This window comes from Culicoides brevitarsis, chromosome 2, assembly GCF_036172545.1.
Source record: "Culicoides brevitarsis isolate CSIRO-B50_1 chromosome 2, AGI_CSIRO_Cbre_v1, whole genome shotgun sequence".
Lineage (NCBI taxonomy): Eukaryota > Metazoa > Arthropoda > Insecta > Diptera > Ceratopogonidae > Culicoides > Culicoides brevitarsis.
In genome coordinates, this window is record NC_087086.1 from 19,840,126 (window position 1) to 19,857,846 (window position 17,721).

The window sequence follows — 17,721 nt, forward strand, 5'->3', positions numbered from 1 at the left end:
TTTTGTAATTTAAAAAAGTATTTGTTGGTTTTTTTTTGAATAAATTTTGAAAACTATTTTAGCAAATAAATATTTTATTTTTGGTAATTTTTTTTTTTTCAAAAATTTCACTTCATTCCAAAAATTTTTTTTATTTATTTTTTTCGCCTATTTTGAAAAAAAATAGACAAAAAACTTCAAAACATATTTAAAACGGCCTTATTTCGTTTTTCTTCCTGAATGGAGTAATAAAAATTCAAATAATTCAATTTCAGTCGCTCAAAACAAATTTCTCAATAAATTAAATTAATTTTTTTTATTGAAATAAGTCTCAAGAGCAAAACAGTTTATTGATGTTCTCGCATCATGTCTGTTTTGCATCCCTCGTGATTAGTTTTCATCAAAAACGACTTTGAAATTCCATTTTTATCGAAAACTTCGTACGCTTTCTGAACGGTTTCAATTTTCGGCATTTGGTCTCGTGTCAAAATCCAAGCTACACGAGTACTTGCAAGGCCTCCGTATTCCGTGCAGGACCAAACAACAGCGTAACTCTCATAATCCGTGCCCAAAACCCAATAAGGACTGCCATTTGCCGACACCGAAGGGAATGTCACAGTCAACTTTGCGGGTTCACCTACATCGGCCTCAGCATATCCGTTAATGGAGTTTTCTGATCCGAGACTAAAAAGGAAAATTTTTAAATTTTTTCGATAAAAATAAAAATTAAGGTCTCACATTCGATTTAGTTGTCTATTGGTGACTCCAATTTTGCCATCCGGTCTGTAAGTGTACTCGGCAGTGATGCATTTGCCCCCAACTTCAAAGATAAAGGGATATTTTTCGTATTCATACCACGTCCCGAGATACGATTCCGCTGAGAAATTTTCCATCACCGAAACTTGTGGACATCCTGTGAAGTACGGGACTTGTGCAGCTGCCAAAGAGACAAATGCAAGAAACGATGCGAGCAGTAAAAACGCCATTTCTGAAATGAAAAGAAATTGTTCAAGTCACACATTTGACACTTTGTTGCACCTTTAAAATGATTTCAAAGCTGCGTGTTTCGACAAAAATGCAACGTAATTTATTCTATTTATGGTTTAGTGATTTTTGTCACCGCACCGAATTTATTCAAATTATCATCTCATTTTCTTCTGCTTGTTAAACATCTCTAAATTATCTCACACACGAAAGAAATTTAACGTATTTACGGGTGCGTAACCCGAGAAATATCAACAAAAACATGTAAATTTCACATTTCTTTCGTGTTTTGATAACAAAGAAATTTTAAAACATTTTTCTGGAATTTAGGAAAGTGCAGTGTCAAAAATTGTTTCTTTATCTTCCTGCTTTCAATTTCGATGTCATTCTTAATTTAATAGAAAAAAATTTAATTTACTACCTAACATTTATAATTTTTAAAAATTATCATTTTTTAAAGCATTTTTGACTGAATTTAAGACAAAATTAAAAAAAATTATTATTTGAAATTTTAAACAATTTTTTAATATTTTGAAAATTTAAGAAAAATTGTTTGAAAATCATTGAAATATTTTTTTAAATTATTTTTTCTCATCACATCACTCGAACTCATTATTTCATTGAAAAAAATGTAGCATGAAATTTTTTGATGATTTTGTGTTAATTAATTTTGCAACTTAATTGAAAGTTGATTTTTTTTCGAAAACTTTTTTCAATATACCTAAACTTTTTAAAAAACAGTAAAAAAATTAAATCTGAAAAATTTTATTATTTTTAAATTTCAATTTATTTTTTAATATTTTTTTTAATTATTATTATTTTTTGCTTTCACCTCCTAACATTTTGAGTTCCAAAAAAATAATGTAAAACAAACAAAAAATGTGAAATGTCAGCATTAAAAAATTCTAGAATATTTTTTTATTGAACCGGCAAATGTACCTGTTCAACTTGGGAAACAAAACAAATCTGATTCATTAATAATTACTGGTCATAAAACATAAATTCATCGCTTGTGTGGACAGTTGCTCATTCAACCTAGTTTTTTTCAATGCCAAAGGTCATGCGCGTGGTACTTTGTCGGTATTCAAATTAGATAATGACCACCGTTGCGTTGATGATATCATAATAATTCTAATATTTCGTCATAAAAGGATGTTTACCTGAATTTTCTAGAATTTCCTGTTGATTTGAGAAAAAAAGATGTTTAATTAATATTTTCTAAGTCTTCCGTATAAGAAGAATATTTTTCACAATTATTATTTATTTATTTTTTTTAAAGAACAACTGATAGACTTGAGCAGTGAATGCAAACTGACGATGTGAGTAGCGAAGCAAGCCGTTTATACTTGCGCACGTCTAAGTAAATTATATAAACAGCTGTTAAAACTATTCATTTTCTATTAACAGGAAAGTGAATGAAATGACGTCGTTAGGTGATGTACCTACCGACGGAAAGATGAGAAAAAAATGAATTGTCATTATGGGAGGAAAATTAAAAATTGTTTACCTAATTAACATTTGACATGAAGGAGATGAATACAAAGTATTTAATTTATTTAATTTTTTTTTCAGTTAAATAAAATTCAAAAATAAATTAAAAAAATAAAATTTCTTTTGAAAAATTATTTTCTACTGAATGACAAAATTTTATCGAAGAAAAAAATTCTGCAAGAGTACTTTGAAATTTGCTCTCAAAAAAATATTTTAGTTTATATTATTTCAAGAAAAAAATTTCAAAAAAAACTGTCAAAAATTACTACCCTTTTTAATGAAGTATCCAAATTTTTTAAGAAAAAAATTTATGAAAAATTTTTCGAATTTTTTTTTTTAAATTATAAATTAAATTAAATTAAAATTAAATTTTGATTAAAATACACAAGTAAATTTTTAATGAAGGATATGTTTGTTTTTTTATTTTTCATTTGTGTTACTGATTCTAAAAAAAATTCTGCATATTAATTCATCTTCAAAAAAAGTCAAAGTTTTAAAATAAATATTTAAAAAAAAAAAATATTTTCTGAATTTAATAAAAAAAGTTAATTAGCGAGTAAATTTAAAATGAAGGATATGTTTGTTTTAGTACTGATTCGATATTAAATTCATGAGAAAATAGTTTTAAAATAAATATTTGAAAAAATTTTCTGTCAACAAATTTGGATTTTGCTCCAAAAGGCTATAAAAAAAGAATATTTTGCTCCAAAAAAAAATATAAACATTTTGTCGAAAAATTATCTAAAATTTCATAATATTTTTTTCATGAACATTTTTAATCAATTTTCAATTCCAAAACGTCAACCTTGATAGATACATAGATATGCGTGTTGATTTCGGATGGCGCGTGTATTCGAAACAACTAGAAAGGCTTATTTTGGTGCTTACTCACCAAATGTTATCTATCTATATCATCATGTGTTTTTGATAATTGTTTATTTATTTTTAGAATTAACTCTATTTCATCATTTCTAAATGTTTAAAATTGTCTGAAACTTAGAATTCTAAAAAATTTAAAATTTACATCTGCCACTGAATTTTTAATTAATATTGAAACTTAAATTTCCTTCATTAGTATTTATGATTGAATTTTTTGCAATTAAAGAATGTATTAAAATAAAATGTCTAAAAAAACCTCGAAAATAAATCCGACTACATAACATCTCGTAATTTATAGATGAGCTAAGATTAACAGCACTTCAAAATCAACAAAGAAAAATTTATTTTAAGGTCGTTCCAAGTAAAATTCAATAATTTTGTCCGATGTCCTAGTTTATATTCAAAAAATCGAGTACGTCAAAAAAAAAATGAAATTTCATGGGAAAAGACCTTTATTGTGAGTTATTGGTCTTTTTTAAAATTTTTCAAGAAATAAAAAAAAAACTCTTTTAATTTTAGATGTTTAACAGGGATTTCTTTTTTTTCTGTAATAACAGCACATTGCTAACAATTAATGAGGTAAGTACTTGTATTTTAACACTGACTTTAGAATATAAAAGAAGAGCTTTTATACTAAAGTCATGAGGTCATATAGCTTAAAAACAAGGAAAACAGAGTTTTTTTCTTGTTTGATAGCAGTTATTGTACCTTGAGTTCCGCTGTGGCACTCAAAATGATAACAAAAACATGTAGATGCGTAATCAACAATTTTAACATAGTTTTCTAAAAAAAAAAGTTAACGAAATAAAAAAAAATGAATAAAAAAAATATATTGATAATCCCAGATAAATCGTCAAAAACTGTAAATATTGTCAATTTTTCAGAAAACAAAAAAAAAATCATTTTAATTTAGTTATAAATTCCCTAAACAAACAACATTTCCATACACAAGTCACTAAACACGCAAAATATTCGTTAAAAAAAACTTCATTTTCTTCGTACAAAAGTTTGTATCATGTCATTTTTGTTTATTTATTAACTTGTTTCTATCTATATTACCTATTTTTGTTGTTTTGATTTTTCCAATTCACTGTCGTAACTTTTTCCTTTGTGTGACGAACTTTTCCGTGCATCACAATGTAGAATGCCGTTGCTTACAAAAAGTAATAAAAAAGACAATAAAAATAGTTTGACATGAAACTTTATGACTCTTTTCTAGTAGCTACGATGACTTTCTTTTCATTTTCTTGTTGATTGTCGAATGAACTAGAAGCATTTTTCGTACTAAACAAAAATGTGTGAATACCAAGTTAAGGATCTGAATTCCGAAAACTACGCATATGGCGAACCCTTGCCTGAAGAAATCCTTCAAAGGAACTTTACGGTTCCCATTCATACGAAACTCCGACGAAATTTGACTTTATCAACGGAAAATCAGTTTTCTTATGTGAGTTTCAGAACTAAAAAATTCGAGTTTAATTGAAAATTTGATTTTTTTTTCAGATTCCAATCTACAATCAACTCGAAATCCACGAACCAATCGAAATTCGTCGCCCAGTGACGCCGGAATTGCTCGTTGGAAAAGTCCGTAGTTGGAGTCGCGCCACAAATTCGCGTCAAACAACCTACAATTTATCCGATCATGCATTAATGGGACCCGCCAAAGACAAAAAACTTCATTCTGTGATGACTTCCATTAAATACATCAAAAATACGATGCTTTTTAACAGCAACAAACGTTAAATAATTCATCTTTATTTAAATTTTCCTGTTTTTTTTTTGCGCGATGTTTAGCTGGAAGTCTCTTTGATGGTCGCCACTGCGTCAAGCAACAATCCGGCAATGCGAATTTCCTTCGCATTCGACGACGCCAAGTACTGGAAGGCCTTTTCCGTTAATTTCATCAACTTTTCGATGGTGTTTTCCGTTTGCATGGTCGACGGGGTCTCTGAAGAGCTCTTGAAAAGGGAAGAAAATGCAAAAAGTTGAGAAACGGAAAGTAAGTAACTTACAATTTTCGCGTGTAATAAGCGTTTGAGACACTTACGAGAATTTCGAGATAGTCAAAGAGAAGGGGACCAGCACCAGCAATCAATTGCACAGCCTTCGGATCGTTTTTGGTGAAGAGATTTAAGCGACGACCAGCGATATTGAGCAGTAAGGTGCCGATATTTTGTATATCGAGGTCTTCTTGCAGCAGAATTTCCGCATACGAGTCCCAGCCGTAAGCATAAAGTTCAACAATCTACAAGAAAATTTTTTTTTGGTAATTTTTCATAAAAAAAATAAAAATAAAACCGTACTTGATGCTTCCTAATTTCAACTCTAGACAATTCCCAGGTGTCCGCAAGGGCAAAAACTTGTTCCATCCACTTGTCGTGCTCCACAATGTAGATGTCATGTTGGTCCTCACGAATCAAATCCATCGTAGCAGTCACAAATTTGCACAAAAATTCCATTCGGTGCTTTTTGAGGATCAAATCCGCTGCGGGAATCACAAAATTTAGCGGTTTCTTGATGTCCGCGAAGAACGCCATGTTCGTCATGCCATTGAACAACGTCTGAATCGGCTTCGGGTACTTTATATTGAAGAACGCAATGATATACAGGACTCGCAGTAATTGTGCATGCAACGCCAGCAACTCTAAATTCGCCGTTCCTTGCTCGCAAGCCAGCAGCGTCAACGGATATTTATCGCCGTCATCAATTAACAACTCCTCAAAACGTAATTCAGTCTTTTCCGTGTTTTTGCCACTTTTTATGAACTCGTCCATGAATTCTATGCAATATTCGAGAAATTGTGGAATTAAAACGTCCTGGATCCCAATGTCTTGTAAGCATAATTTCTCCTTTGGAAGTCGTCCTGTTTTGTCGATGAGCGATTTTGTGGCTTTCAGCGTGATTTTTAGATGTGCGTTCCAGATCATGACACAAGTTCCGTGTTTGATGCTGTTATCTTGTGTGCGGAAAGCTTTGAGACAATCGAGTCCGGCTCTCATAAAATGCAATTCCGGTAATCGGTGACTCCAGTACGAGTGATAATCCCATGAAAGTTGACATAAAAGGGCTTTGGACTGTAAACTGAAGGGGAAATGTTCACGCAAAGTCTCCACGCAAAAGAGTAAAGGCTCCAAATCGGACTTTTTTGTGCTTTTTTTCGATGATGGGGACAGATTCAGGTCATTTGCCGACAATTTTTGGTTTGAAAGGGTTTCTTGCAAGTTTCCTTCGCTCTTAGACGGACTCGTTTCGGGATTTTCCGGGGTTTCTTCGACAAGTTTTACGGGATTGATGCCAGATGCAGCGAGCCATTTTGCTACAAGCTCCGTGATAATGCCTCTGCCACCTGCCAGAACTTGTTTTAAGGACACTTCGATGTTATTTTGCTTCAACGGTGGTAGGAAAAGCTCTTTTGCCTTCAACGGGGAGTTCAAAATTGCACCAAGAACCGCGATATCGTCCAATCTCGTGATCAACAGTGTCCATTGACAAGCCTCTTGCGATACTTCTTCGAAATTTGTCTCTTCCTCGAGCGCTTCATCGGCTTCTTCGGGGTTTTCACCATCACCAGCGGTCACAAATTGACTTTTTCCTTGATATTTCAACGCTTGGTTGCGACAAACGAACGCCGCAAGAAGTCCCCGTAAGGCACACGAGCTATCAAGAAGGTATTCCCGGACATTTTGCCACCAAATGCAGATGGAATTGTACTCGTAGGTCACGCGATCGTCCGCGTAGAGACAAATTTGCTTCAGAACTTCGTAAAAACGAGACATGTCGACGATAAGTTCCTCGCTACTTTGATATGTGAAACTTTTTTCGGACCAGTAGTGCAAAAAGAGCTTCAGAAGGTCTTCGGCATCGATGCTAGATGCGCGCATTGAATAAATCATCGAATGCGAATCGCGTCCCTTTTCGATGTACGGAGCGAAGAGAGCAGCTCCAACGGTGCCGTAAAGTCCAATTTTATCGGTTTTTAATAAAATTTGATTTGGGCCTCCAGCAACGAAAAATACCGAAAGATACTCGTGAAAGCTGTTCACAGACTTGGTTTGACTCTCAAACGTCACTTTCAAGCCGTTATTTTGACCGCCGGTGCCGCCTTGCTTATCGAGCGTCGCTAAATCTATCAATTTTTGGATGGTTTCTAATTCCGTGGAGCCCACTTGTAAGTTGTGAGTGTCTTTTTTGCTTATTTTTTCTTGTCCCTCCATCGATTCTTGCATGGATTCGTTCAAATTTTGGCTTCGGACGAAGTTTTCAAGCGCGATTTCTTGATAAAAGTCCACCAAATGAAGAAAATTGCCGCAAATAGCCTTGACTTGTTCACATTGAGGCATTTCCTGTTCCTCCAGTACGTCACTGGTGTCCATTAGAGATGCCTCCTTCTCGGATAACTTCAGGAGAATTGTTTCCACAGCCGTTTTGAAAATTGCCGGAGTAATTTTTTTGTGTCCCGCTAACATTTCGATGGCTTGAAGCAACATTTCGTCCGTTTCGATTGACATACAAAGCGTTTCGATTTCATTTCGAACGGTTTCCTCCTGTTCGGGCTCAAAATTTCGCAAACTTAATTTCAGTCGTTTGTAAAAGTGCAAATCCTTGGCAGTTTTCGAGTCTTCGTTCATTAGTGCGCAATGGAATGGAATCACAATTTCCTTCAGCGTGTTCTCGCACGGATCGATAAAGATGCAAACGTTCGACGGATTTTTCGGTTTTGACGTATTTGTGACGCCCATGAGGTGGTACGTGAACTGCACGAGAACGCCGTTCTTTGGGGCAGCAAAAGTCGCGACTTTTGGTCCTCTTTGCAACGCCCACACCTCGATGCATTGTCGTCGTGGCGCGTAAATGACCAAAAGTTGGGCGCGTCTTCGTTGATTCTTTTCCATGTTTTTCTGGAGTTTTTCTACCACTTCGACGAAGCAACATTGCGCTTCACGGTATCCTTTCCAGACACGAAGAGCGATGCCTTTGTTGCAGTCAATCAGGATTACGCGACCCAAGTTATCGGCGACGACAGCTAATTGTCCTTTGGGTGCGAGCCAGATGCGGGAACCTTGTCGCGTGAAGTCACAGAGCCCGAAACGACAAACCATGGGCTCCATTTGAACGGATTGCGGTGCAGGAACTTCGGGTTGTTGCGGTTTGCTCTTCGAAAACCAGGACCTAAAATTAAAAAAAAAATAAATTAAAAAAAAAACAAAAATTTGGGCTGCTTAAAAATTAATTTTAAGATGAAAATTTTATTTTTTGGGATTTTCGAAAAATAATTCTTGTAAAAAATTTTTTTTTCTTTCACAAAAATTACTATTTTTTATTATTTTATTTTATTATATAAGGTCTCCAAAGTTTGTTTGAAATTTTTCTGGATTTCAAAAGTAAAAAATTCTAAAAAAAAAAAAAAAAAAATGCCAACGACACGCGGCGTTCCCAAGCGGTCACCCATCCAAGTACTAACCACGCCCGATGTTGCTTAACTTCGGTGATCGGACGAGAACCGGTGTTTTCAACATGGTATGGACGTTGACGAAAGTAACAGAGATAAAATTCGTACACATTCAAGCAAAATCATCGAAACTCGTATGAAAATCAAAAAATATCGTCTAATGTCCTGTATATCGAATGTTCATTTTTAGATTCTCGTCAATATCTCAAATTTCACATATTTTTAAATTTTTTGACTGTAATAGGTATTGTAAATTTTTATTTTTTTTCAGAAATATTCTGAATTTCAATTTTTTTGTGAAAAATATTCAATTTAGTATTTTTTTCAATCATCCAAAATTTTTGGGCAAAATAAATTAGGGGGGCAAAATAAAACAAAATTTAAAACACTATTTTCATACAAATTGACAAAATTTAAACAATTTTTCAGCGTTAAATAATATTTTTGATGTTTTTTTTACTAATTACTTTGAGATTTGCTAATTTAAAAAAGATTTCAGAATATTTCATATTAAAATTTTTTTTTACTAAAATTTCATAAATTTTTTTTCAAAATATTTTTAATTTCAATTTTTTTGTGAAAAATAAATTTAATATTTTTCAATTGAAAAATTTTTGGGCAAAATAAATTGGGGGGGGGGGCAAAATAAAAAAAATTTAAAACACTTTTTTCATACAAAATGACAAAATTTTTTAAACAATTTTTAGAGTTAAACGTAATGATTTTTTGTTTTATTAATTTTAGGCCGAACTAAAAAAAAATCAATAGTTTTGTCCAAAATTTTTGAAAAAAATCCCAAAAAATAAAAAAAAAATACTTTTTGAAAAACAAAAATAAAAAAATTTTGATCTTTAATTTTTTGGGGTAACGTGAAATTTCAAAAAAATTTTTTTCAATATTTCAATAGTCAATTTTTTTTTTGAAAAAAAAAATTAATAATTTTCATGAAAATTAAATACTTTTTAAAAAAAATTTTATGTCAAAATACGATTTTCAATACAAAAACTACTAAAAATTCAAAAATTTTCTTGAAAATTTTTTGTTAAACAGTAATTTTTGATGAAATTTTTAATTTATTTTCCAATCGGATTTTCAATTTAAATATTTGAGCATCGGACAAAACTATTGATTTTCATTTGGAGCGGACTTAGTTAACATTAAAAAAAGATTTCAGAATATTTCATATTTTAAAAATTTAAATAGTAAAATTTCATAAAAAAAATTTTTACTAATTTTATGAAAAATATTTTTAAAGAAGAAAATTTAAGTTGAAATATGATTTTCAAAAAAAAAAAAAATGTAAAAATTGTAAATTTTGCAAAAATGCGGTAAAAAAATGGAAATAAATTTTGAAATATATTTTGACCGGTATATTAAATATTTAAAAAAGGAAAGAAAAACTCACGGTAACGCAGATTTGATGAAACTAGTGGCAACTCGTGCGATATCCGTCAACGCTGGCTGCGTAAATCCCTCTTTCGCATAATTAAAAGCCACATACGGCTTCAAGCCCGTACTCAAAACCAACGAATTTTGTGGCGGCGCAGCCCTGTATTTGGCATGAAAACCTCCTTCGAGCGTCGCTGCCAACAAATGATCAAAAGTCGAAACTTTTTGCGGTCCCACAACGACTGCATCTTCAATAACTTGCCCCCGCTGCAAACTAAATCCCCATTTTCTGCATGGAATCTCTTGCGCGGGCATGTCTTCACTCAAATGCGTTCGCATCGTCGCTGATTTTATATGTTGATGCCTTATCGTTCGCAGCACAGTAAACAAATTGTATCCTTCCACCACACAAACGCAGTCGTCAAACAAGACGTGCATCTCCTCGTTGATGTGTTTCCCGCTTTGACACTTTAAATTGACGACACAGCCTGAATGCCACAACTGGCTAAGTAACCGATACCGACTATCGGAGTAAAAATGAACTGTTCCAGCGCTCGTTCCAATGACAATCAAGGTCCAGTCTGTGGTACTTGAACTGCCCGACGATTGTCCGATCAACGGGATGCACAAAACGGCAGTAATCAGCTCATTTGGATCGATTTCGAGGGTCCAACAAACATCAAAATTACTTTCTTGCTTCTCATAATTGAATTTTGACTCGAGATATGCGACCTTGGAACCGTGTCCGAAAACCATCGACTCTCCTGTTGGAGCTAGCGAGTGAGCAATGTTCTGCAACCATTTTTCTTCTGCAAAATTTGATGAAAAATTTATCAAATGCGTCATTTCCAGTGAAAAAATATTACCTGAGCCCAATCCGAACAACGATTGAATCTTTGGCAAATCTAATTTCCCGTAATTTTTAATTTCACACGACATTTTCGCAACATTTAACACGACAAAACAACAATTTCACAGCTTTTTTGTAAATTTCTTCGAAAAAATTCAGTTTTAAAGGCTAAATCTCGTTTTATCACATCAATTTTCACTTTCGACTTGCTTTGTTGTTGATATTATGTCAGCTGTTCGTGACACGTAAGGTTGAATTAGCTTGTGGCAACTTTCCAACATTGGCGGGCTCTTCGATAAACAGTTGGAAATGGATAAATCTGGTGAAAATTCGGAAAAACAACGACTTTTAGAGAAAATTAGAGCGTTAGATGCAGAAATTGCTCGTCTCGGAGACGTCGAGACACTGCGAAAGCAACAAATGGAGCTGTTACATCGGTACAACGACACAAAAGATGCAACGCAAACGATCATTGGAAAGCTGGCTGAAGCAAAAATGACGACTTTTAAGGCGATTCACAAGAAATATGGACTGCCATTGGATGATTAAAGTTCGATTTCAATAAAAAACAGGAAATTTTCTTAAATTCTTTATTCGTTACTTGTAAAAATGGCTTGTAAAACGTAACTAACAGACATTGATGATGAATCTTTTAATATAAATTAACTAATGTAGATACGAAAAACATTCAAAAAATATGTTTCCAAAAATTAAACTAGACTTTGTCAAATAAACATGCAGTAAAGCTAGCTGCAAAAAAAAAAATATCAGTCAAAAATAATTTTTCTCGGCGAGATTTTATCGAATGCTTTGTTTGAAGACACTTGGTTTCTCGCGTGTCAGCGGTTCCTTCTTCTTGGCGGTGTTTGGGTCCACTTGGAAGCAATTCCACAAACGGAGGGTTTCGTCGGCGCCGGCACTCATCACAGTACGGCCATCGGGTGACATGGCAAGTTGCAGGACGCGAGCAGTGTGTCCCGTGAGATCCTAGAAAAAAAAGTGGAAATTTAGTTAAATTGAATTTTTGTTTCGATTTTTTTAAAAAAAGATAAAAAAAAATATTAAAAAATTTTTTGATTGAAAAAACATAAAAAATATCCATTGAATTATAAATAAATTTTTTTTAAACGTTAAAAAAATTAAGAAATTTTAAGATATGAAATGAAAATTGTCAAAAATTTTTCAATAATTTTTTAAAATAAATAATTTTTCGGGTAAATTTATCTGCCCGAAAAAATTAAAATATCAAAAAAAAATTAATTAAATTAAAAAATAATTTGTGGATTTTCAATAAAAATTAGCGTATATTTTAATTTTAAAACGTAAAATTTTTCTAAAAAAAAATGAAATTTTTATAGAAAAAAATTAATCACGTGACCAAAATCGAATTTTTGAATTTTTTGATGCGAAAAATAATGAAAAAAAAATTCAAAATGAAAATACTTACAATTTGTTTAATCATTGAAGGATATTTCCAAATCGTCAATTGGTTATTGGCATACCCGTGCGCCGAAATCAGCTCCTTGTGATTCTTCGCGAACAGCAACGAACACACTTGCGACTTTGTGTCCACCGAATTCAAACAAATGCCATTGCTAACATTCCAAAATTTGATGCATCGATCAGCGGTGCCGCCACCAGTTGCGAGAATATTCGGTTGCCATGGACACCAGGCGAGAGCTCGAACCGCTGCTTGATGCTCATTCAGCGTGTAAAGTGGCGTGTTGTTGGCATGAACACCGCCCGACACAACTGGCCAGATATTCACGAGATTATCGTTGCCACCGCTTGCCAAATAACGGAAATCTGTGGACCATTTCAAGCCGCAAACTTCCTGTGTGTGACCGTTGAGCGTGTTGATGATGTGTTCCCGTTGCCGAACATCGTGCGAAATGATTTTGCCGTCACGACTTCCCGAGCTGATGCAATAAGAGTTCCATGCGAGCGAACCGACGCGCGACACATGACCATCCATGACACGAAGTCGCTTCATTTGGTGAACGTCCCAAAGCTCGACAGTGCCAGCATTTGTTCCAACAGCCAAAATATTGCCTTCCGTGATCCACGATAGTGAGCAAGCGTGATCTCCTTCGTTCTCGAAAAGGATGTCAATGTTGCCAGTTGTTGCGTTCCAGAGGTAAACGGAGTTGCCGAGAGCTACTGTCACCAAATTTGTTGAGCTCCAGTCCATTAGATTGAGATCTAGAGGAATTTTTTAAATTTATTTCTTGAGTAAAATCCAAAATTATTTCTAAATTTTTATCGCAAATATTTTTTAAAAAGTTTTGATATATTTTTCAATACAAAATGATTTAAAAATTTAAAAGTAATACCTATTAAAAATTTAAACAAAAAAATTTCATAAAAATAATTGTCTAAAAATTTTGAAAAATATATATACTTTTTTAAATATTTTTAGAGAAGAAAATTCATGTTAAATTTCATTTTTCAATACAAAAATTCTTGTAAATTTAAAATATTTTACAAAATTTATGAAGATGTCTTGAAAAAATATGGAAAAAGGGCCAAAAACAATCATTTTTGATTTCAAACTTTTTTCATTGAACTTTGACTTTTGAAATGAGGATTGGACAAAACATAGAAAAAATTTTGAAGCGGTCTAAAAAGTAAAAAAAATCTAATTTTTCAATTAATTTTAAAAAAAAAATTTGGGAGGAGAAAATCCTTTTTTAATAAAAAAAAACAAATAAATTTAAAATTCAAAAAATTTCAAAAAAATTTATTTTTTCCACTTTTTGAAAAAAATAAAATTTTTTCAAAAAATTTGTTAGATAATTTTTAATTTTGAAAAAAAAAATTAATCGTATTTTGAGTAAATTTTTCCATACATTTAAAGTGAATTTTTTATTTTCAAATTAAGAAAATTTTAATTAAAATTGAAAAAAATTTATGTAAAATCTTGAAAATTTTTTAAATAATTTTTTTTCAATATTTTTCCTAAAATTTTAAAGCTTTAATAAATTTTAAGTTACTTCAAGAATCAAAAAACTTTTTTTTCAATATTTTGCATTAAATTTTTAATATTTCGACTTTTTAAAAAATTAAATAAAGTGAAAAAAAAGTATTTAAAAAAATTTCAATTTTTTCCAAATTTTAAAGAAAAATGTAAATTAGTCAATTTTATCAATTTTGAAATTAAAAGTTCAGAAAAAAAATTAAATTCTTACAGTAATCGTTGATAATATCAGGCGCATCGAGGATACGTTCCGGTGCAGTTGGAATGTAACGTGTGCCACTTTTTCCCGAGGCAGGAGTCCTAATCGAATAAACGACCTTTAAGGGGTTCGTGTGGGTATCTGGAGCTGCTGGTGCCTTATTTTGGTAAGACAAGATCCGTTTGTTCTTCAAATCGCCACCACCTTGAACGGTTTCTGTCAGCAACTTTTGATGCTCTGTCTTGGTGGGACTTGTTTTGATTTGACCTTCTGCTCCTTCTTCCGCTTGTTCAACTTGTTCTTGCTTGACCTTGAAAAAAAAAATTTTTTTTTTTTTGATGTTTGATTTTTTTTATTTTCAGAAAATGTCTTACCATGTAATGACCAAGTTCAAAATTCGTCGTCGCCCGATTCGGAATGAAACGATCGCCTGCGCCAGACGGAGTCTTGTTCGTGTTGTTCTTGTTTGGGGTAATTGTCTTGCGGGACGGCGACTTGCCCGGCGTTTTTTTGCCGGAATTCTTGTTTGGCGTTTTGCTGCTGTTTGTATTGGCACCGAATTGATTGTACGACACGGAGAGTTTCGATGTGTTCATGGATGTGTTGTTTAAGACGCTCGAGGACAACGACGAGGCTTCGGCCTTTTTCATCCATCGCGGGGCTTGTCCGCGTTTCAAGTCACCATCCATTATCATGAGGTTTTGAATGTCATTTATGTGGGAAAATTGGCTCATTTTTGTACAAAAAAAAAATAATTCTAAAAAATATTCACGACGAGGTTCCTTTGTTTCAGTTTTCGTTTGATTTGACAACAATTCTTACAAATTCCGCAAATTTTTTGTAGAAATTCAATGGAATAACAGCCAACGAGTAATTTTGGGAGCTTTTTCACTATTTTCCGCAAGTTTTTGGTCTTTTATCCAAGAAAATTTGATGAATTTATCGATGCCGTGCAAAATGGAGAATTAACCGACAAAAGTGTCATCCGTCTTGACAGCCCGTTTGACAGCTTCGAGCAAGTGTCAATGTCCGAAAACCAAACAAATCGAAAACAAATAAAAGTTTTGTCCATTTTTGTGTGTTTTTCGTGGAATTTTTTGCATTTCTGAACGACCAACAGCTACCTTCGAGTACCGAGAACCCGCATTTATCAAAGTCATCCAGTGAAAAATGGTAAAAACACAAAAAATTTCGCATCGAGTCCTTTTCTCCCGGCAAATCCTCGTAAACATTTACGAATTTTAACATTTATCTCATTTTGCAGGAACGCAAACAAGTTGCTCGAAAATCCTATGCCGATCCGCATAAACGACAAAAGGTGGCCCACAGTACAAGCGAGGCTAACAGCATTGACGAGGAGGAAAAGTTACCGGAGACGCCCGTATCTGACATCATATCGCTCGACGAGGATTCCAACGAAGAGCCTGTCAAAAGTTCCGACGACACAAAAAAAGCGCCCGAAACGGAGGAACCAACATCCACAAATGACGAGCAAGCGAGGCCCGATGACGTCGCGACAGAAAATTGCGTCGAGAGCTCCGTGCAAAACGGTGACGCGGACGAGAGCTCAGAAGTAACGTCGGGTGCAGCGGATTCTGGTGCCGCTGAACGGAGTCTCGACGAACAAACAGATCCGGATTCCACGACAAATACCTCGTTGACGGCGACGGCAGCAGCAGCAACGCCAGCAGTAGAGACGACAACAACAGACGATGCGGTTAAAGTTACGGATAATCCAGCGACAGCGGAGGCCAGCACGACAGCTACCACTGTGGATTGATTTTTCTATCGAATTTTCTTGAATTTTCTACTTTTTTGTTAGTATTTTGGTCTCATTTTTACGAAATTTCAATAAAATTTATCGATTTTGTCGCAAAAGTTGCTGCACGACTTTAACTGACGCCAATTTTGAACTTGACAATGTTGACGTTTCGAGGGCGGGAAACGAATCAACAACAATAATTTTTGTTTTTCCCTAATTTTAGCTTGAAAACTCGTCTTTAATCGAATTTATTTGTTAAAAAAAAATCTCCGAGCTCAGAATGGATCCCGAAGAAATCGAATTTATTGGCGAAAGAGAAGAAATTGGAATAATTCCAAATTTTAATTACGAACCATTGCATCTCATTGCTGGCACAGTTGGACCGTTTCGGGCTGGAATCCCGCTTCATGTCCCACTGTGGATCGCAATGCATCTGCGGAAGCAACAGAAATGTCGTATTGTTACACCCGAGTGGATGGAAGTCGAATTTCTGGAGGATTTGAAGGAGGAGGAAAAAAGAACCAAGTAAATTTCCTTCTGTTTTTTTGTTTATTTTCCTTAAATTTTTTCATTTTTCCTTTAGAGGTTTTTGTAAAATGCCGTCGCCGCACTACATGGTATTAGCGAAACTAGTGCTGGGCATCTCCATGGAGGACATTCCAAGTGCCGAAGTGATAAAAACTCTCATAAAAGATCTCTTCGATTGTCGTTGTGCGAAGCTGCGAAAAACAATCGACTCGATGCTAAGTGGCGACGAGAATCAAACAAAGCTGGATAATATCACAATGTTCGAATTGCATTCCGTGAGACCTTTTGTGACGCACGCTCTGGATTTAATATCGCGTCTGGAGCGGGCGACACTTCAACAGCAGCAACATCAACAAACTTTGGGGTCATCTTCTTACTATTCGCGATAGAATTAGGAATCTTGTTGTAATTTTTTTAGAAAATCAATCAATATATCATTGAATTTTTTATTAAGGAAATGTCTTGAATTGGTCAATTTATTGACTTATCGTAAAAAGAATGACCTACTTCGATATGAGTCTTGGTCTACAGTGATTTGAAAATTAATCCTGAATTTCGTGGTTTACTTCGAACATTTTAGTATTTATATACTTTTATTGATTTAATGGGGTTTTCATTAAAAAAGAAGTTAGTGTTTGGTTTCGAAATACAAATTTTGTCGATTTTTCTTGTTTTAGCGAATACATATTGATCATAGAGACTGTAACTTTGCCATTAAATTTATTTGCCTGAATTAAATATTGTATCAAAGATCAAGTGTATCTTTAAAAACAATATTTTTGTGAAAATTTCGTAAAATTTTTGAAAAACAAAATATGTCCAAGCCATCTCGAACAAACACAAGGAACTTTGGATTTAGCACAAAGCGCGCAAAGCTCTGTAGTTTCTAAAAAGTATTTTGGGGGTATTTGCAAATTTTGAAAAAAATTGTTGTGAAATTTGACAAAACGATTGTAAATCAAAGATCATTTAATTAGGATTTTTATCATTATTTTGCGTTTTTAAACTATAACATTATTTTTATGAACCAAAATGTCAAAACTGAATACAGATTTTCTTTAATCAATGTCAACTTTAATATTTCTGTCTAATTTAATCTTGCAATTGCAACATAGAATTGTTGGTACAAGACTTTTCAAATTTTCATAATCATGAATTATAAATCTTGATATTTCTTTGAAATATTACGACCTTTAAGGGATTTTCTGAAGCACAATATACAAACTACTTTTTT

The 17,721-nt window shown here is 33.4% G+C and overlaps 5 protein-coding genes and 1 non-coding gene across 8 annotated transcripts; 2 read left to right on the plus strand and 4 right to left on the minus strand.

The window, feature by feature from the left end:
- Positions 1 to 173: 173 nt before the first annotated feature.
- LOC134831173 (apolipoprotein D-like) lies at positions 174 to 2,260 on the minus strand. Its single transcript, XM_063844835.1, has 3 exons — positions 2,124 to 2,260; positions 718 to 967; positions 174 to 663 (listed from the first exon to the last, which is right to left on the minus strand). The coding sequence occupies exons 2-3, from the start codon at positions 963 to 965 to the stop codon at positions 327 to 329; spliced, it is 585 nt and encodes a 194-aa protein (XP_063700905.1). The 5' UTR covers positions 966 to 967; positions 2,124 to 2,260; the 3' UTR covers positions 174 to 326.
- Positions 2,261 to 5,088: 2,828 nt separating this feature from the next.
- Positions 5,089 to 11,235, minus strand: LOC134828391 (rab3 GTPase-activating protein non-catalytic subunit). 3 transcript variants are annotated; one of them, XM_063841365.1, is made up of 5 exons: positions 11,038 to 11,235; positions 10,188 to 10,977; positions 5,637 to 8,502; positions 5,381 to 5,578; positions 5,089 to 5,291 (listed from the first exon to the last, which is right to left on the minus strand). In XM_063841365.1, exons 1-5 carry the CDS (start codon positions 11,108 to 11,110, stop codon positions 5,124 to 5,126), a joined length of 4,095 nt encoding a protein of 1,364 aa, XP_063697435.1. In that variant the 5' UTR covers positions 11,111 to 11,235; the 3' UTR covers positions 5,089 to 5,123. The 3 variants fall into 3 exon arrangements, with proteins under 3 accessions (XP_063697435.1, XP_063697434.1, XP_063697436.1); XM_063841364.1 differs by having other exon boundaries at positions 10,188 to 10,980; XM_063841366.1 differs by having other exon boundaries at positions 5,102 to 5,291; positions 5,346 to 5,578; positions 10,188 to 10,980.
- LOC134832944 (5S ribosomal RNA) lies at positions 8,746 to 8,864 on the minus strand. The gene has a single exon (XR_010162102.1). It is a non-coding gene; the product is annotated as a 5S ribosomal RNA (ribosomal RNA).
- Positions 11,236 to 11,603: 368 nt separating the features above from the next.
- LOC134828392 (cell division cycle protein 20 homolog) lies at positions 11,604 to 15,162 on the minus strand. Its single transcript, XM_063841367.1, has 4 exons — positions 14,572 to 15,162; positions 14,210 to 14,507; positions 12,469 to 13,223; positions 11,604 to 12,008 (listed from the first exon to the last, which is right to left on the minus strand). Exons 1-4 carry the CDS (start codon positions 14,929 to 14,931, stop codon positions 11,820 to 11,822), a joined length of 1,602 nt encoding a protein of 533 aa, XP_063697437.1. The 5' UTR covers positions 14,932 to 15,162; the 3' UTR covers positions 11,604 to 11,819.
- A 60-nt stretch (positions 15,163 to 15,222) lies between these two features.
- Positions 15,223 to 16,065, plus strand: LOC134831538 (brain acid soluble protein 1 homolog). The gene is made up of 2 exons (XM_063845287.1): positions 15,223 to 15,370; positions 15,462 to 16,065. The coding sequence occupies exons 1-2, from the start codon at positions 15,368 to 15,370 to the stop codon at positions 15,975 to 15,977; spliced, it is 519 nt and encodes a 172-aa protein (XP_063701357.1). The 5' UTR covers positions 15,223 to 15,367; the 3' UTR covers positions 15,978 to 16,065.
- A 71-nt stretch (positions 16,066 to 16,136) lies between these two features.
- On the plus strand, positions 16,137 to 16,942 carry LOC134831143 (probable DNA replication complex GINS protein PSF2). Its single transcript, XM_063844800.1, has 2 exons — positions 16,137 to 16,484; positions 16,543 to 16,942. Exons 1-2 carry the CDS (start codon positions 16,240 to 16,242, stop codon positions 16,874 to 16,876), a joined length of 579 nt encoding a protein of 192 aa, XP_063700870.1. The 5' UTR covers positions 16,137 to 16,239; the 3' UTR covers positions 16,877 to 16,942.
- Positions 16,943 to 17,721: the final 779 nt, after the last annotated feature.

Bases quoted from the DNA above. Each gene is read 5' to 3' on its own strand.
- LOC134831173 (XM_063844835.1), bottom strand. From the start codon at position 965: ATGGCGTTTTTACTGCTCGCATCGTTTCTTGCATTTGTCTCTTTGGCA. The intron at 664-717 runs GTGAGACCTTAA...TTTCCTTTTTAG, and splicing joins AATAGACAACTAAATCGAAT to TCTCGGATCAGAAAACTCCA.
- LOC134828391 (XM_063841364.1), bottom strand. From the start codon at position 11,110: ATGTCGTGTGAAATTAAAAATTACGGGAAATTAGATTTGCCAAAGATT. The intron at 10,981-11,037 runs GTAATATTTTTT...CAAATTTTGCAG, and splicing joins GTTGTTCGGATTGGGCTCAG to AAGAAAAATGGTTGCAGAAC. The intron at 8,503-10,187 runs GTGAGTTTTTCT...TTTTAATTTTAG, and splicing joins TTCATCAAATCTGCGTTACC to GTCCTGGTTTTCGAAGAGCA.
- LOC134828392 (XM_063841367.1), bottom strand. From the start codon at position 14,931: ATGAGCCAATTTTCCCACATAAATGACATTCAAAACCTCATGATAATG. The intron at 14,508-14,571 runs GTAAGACATTTT...TTTTTTTTCAAG, and splicing joins TTGAACTTGGTCATTACATG to GTCAAGCAAGAACAAGTTGA. The intron at 13,224-14,209 runs GTAAGAATTTAA...AAATTCCTCTAG, and splicing joins TGATATTATCAACGATTACT to ATCTCAATCTAATGGACTGG.
- LOC134831143 (XM_063844800.1), top strand. From the start codon at position 16,240: ATGGATCCCGAAGAAATCGAATTTATTGGCGAAAGAGAAGAAATTGGA. The intron at 16,485-16,542 runs GTAAATTTCCTT...TTTTTCCTTTAG, and splicing joins GAGGAGGAAAAAAGAACCAA to AGGTTTTTGTAAAATGCCGT.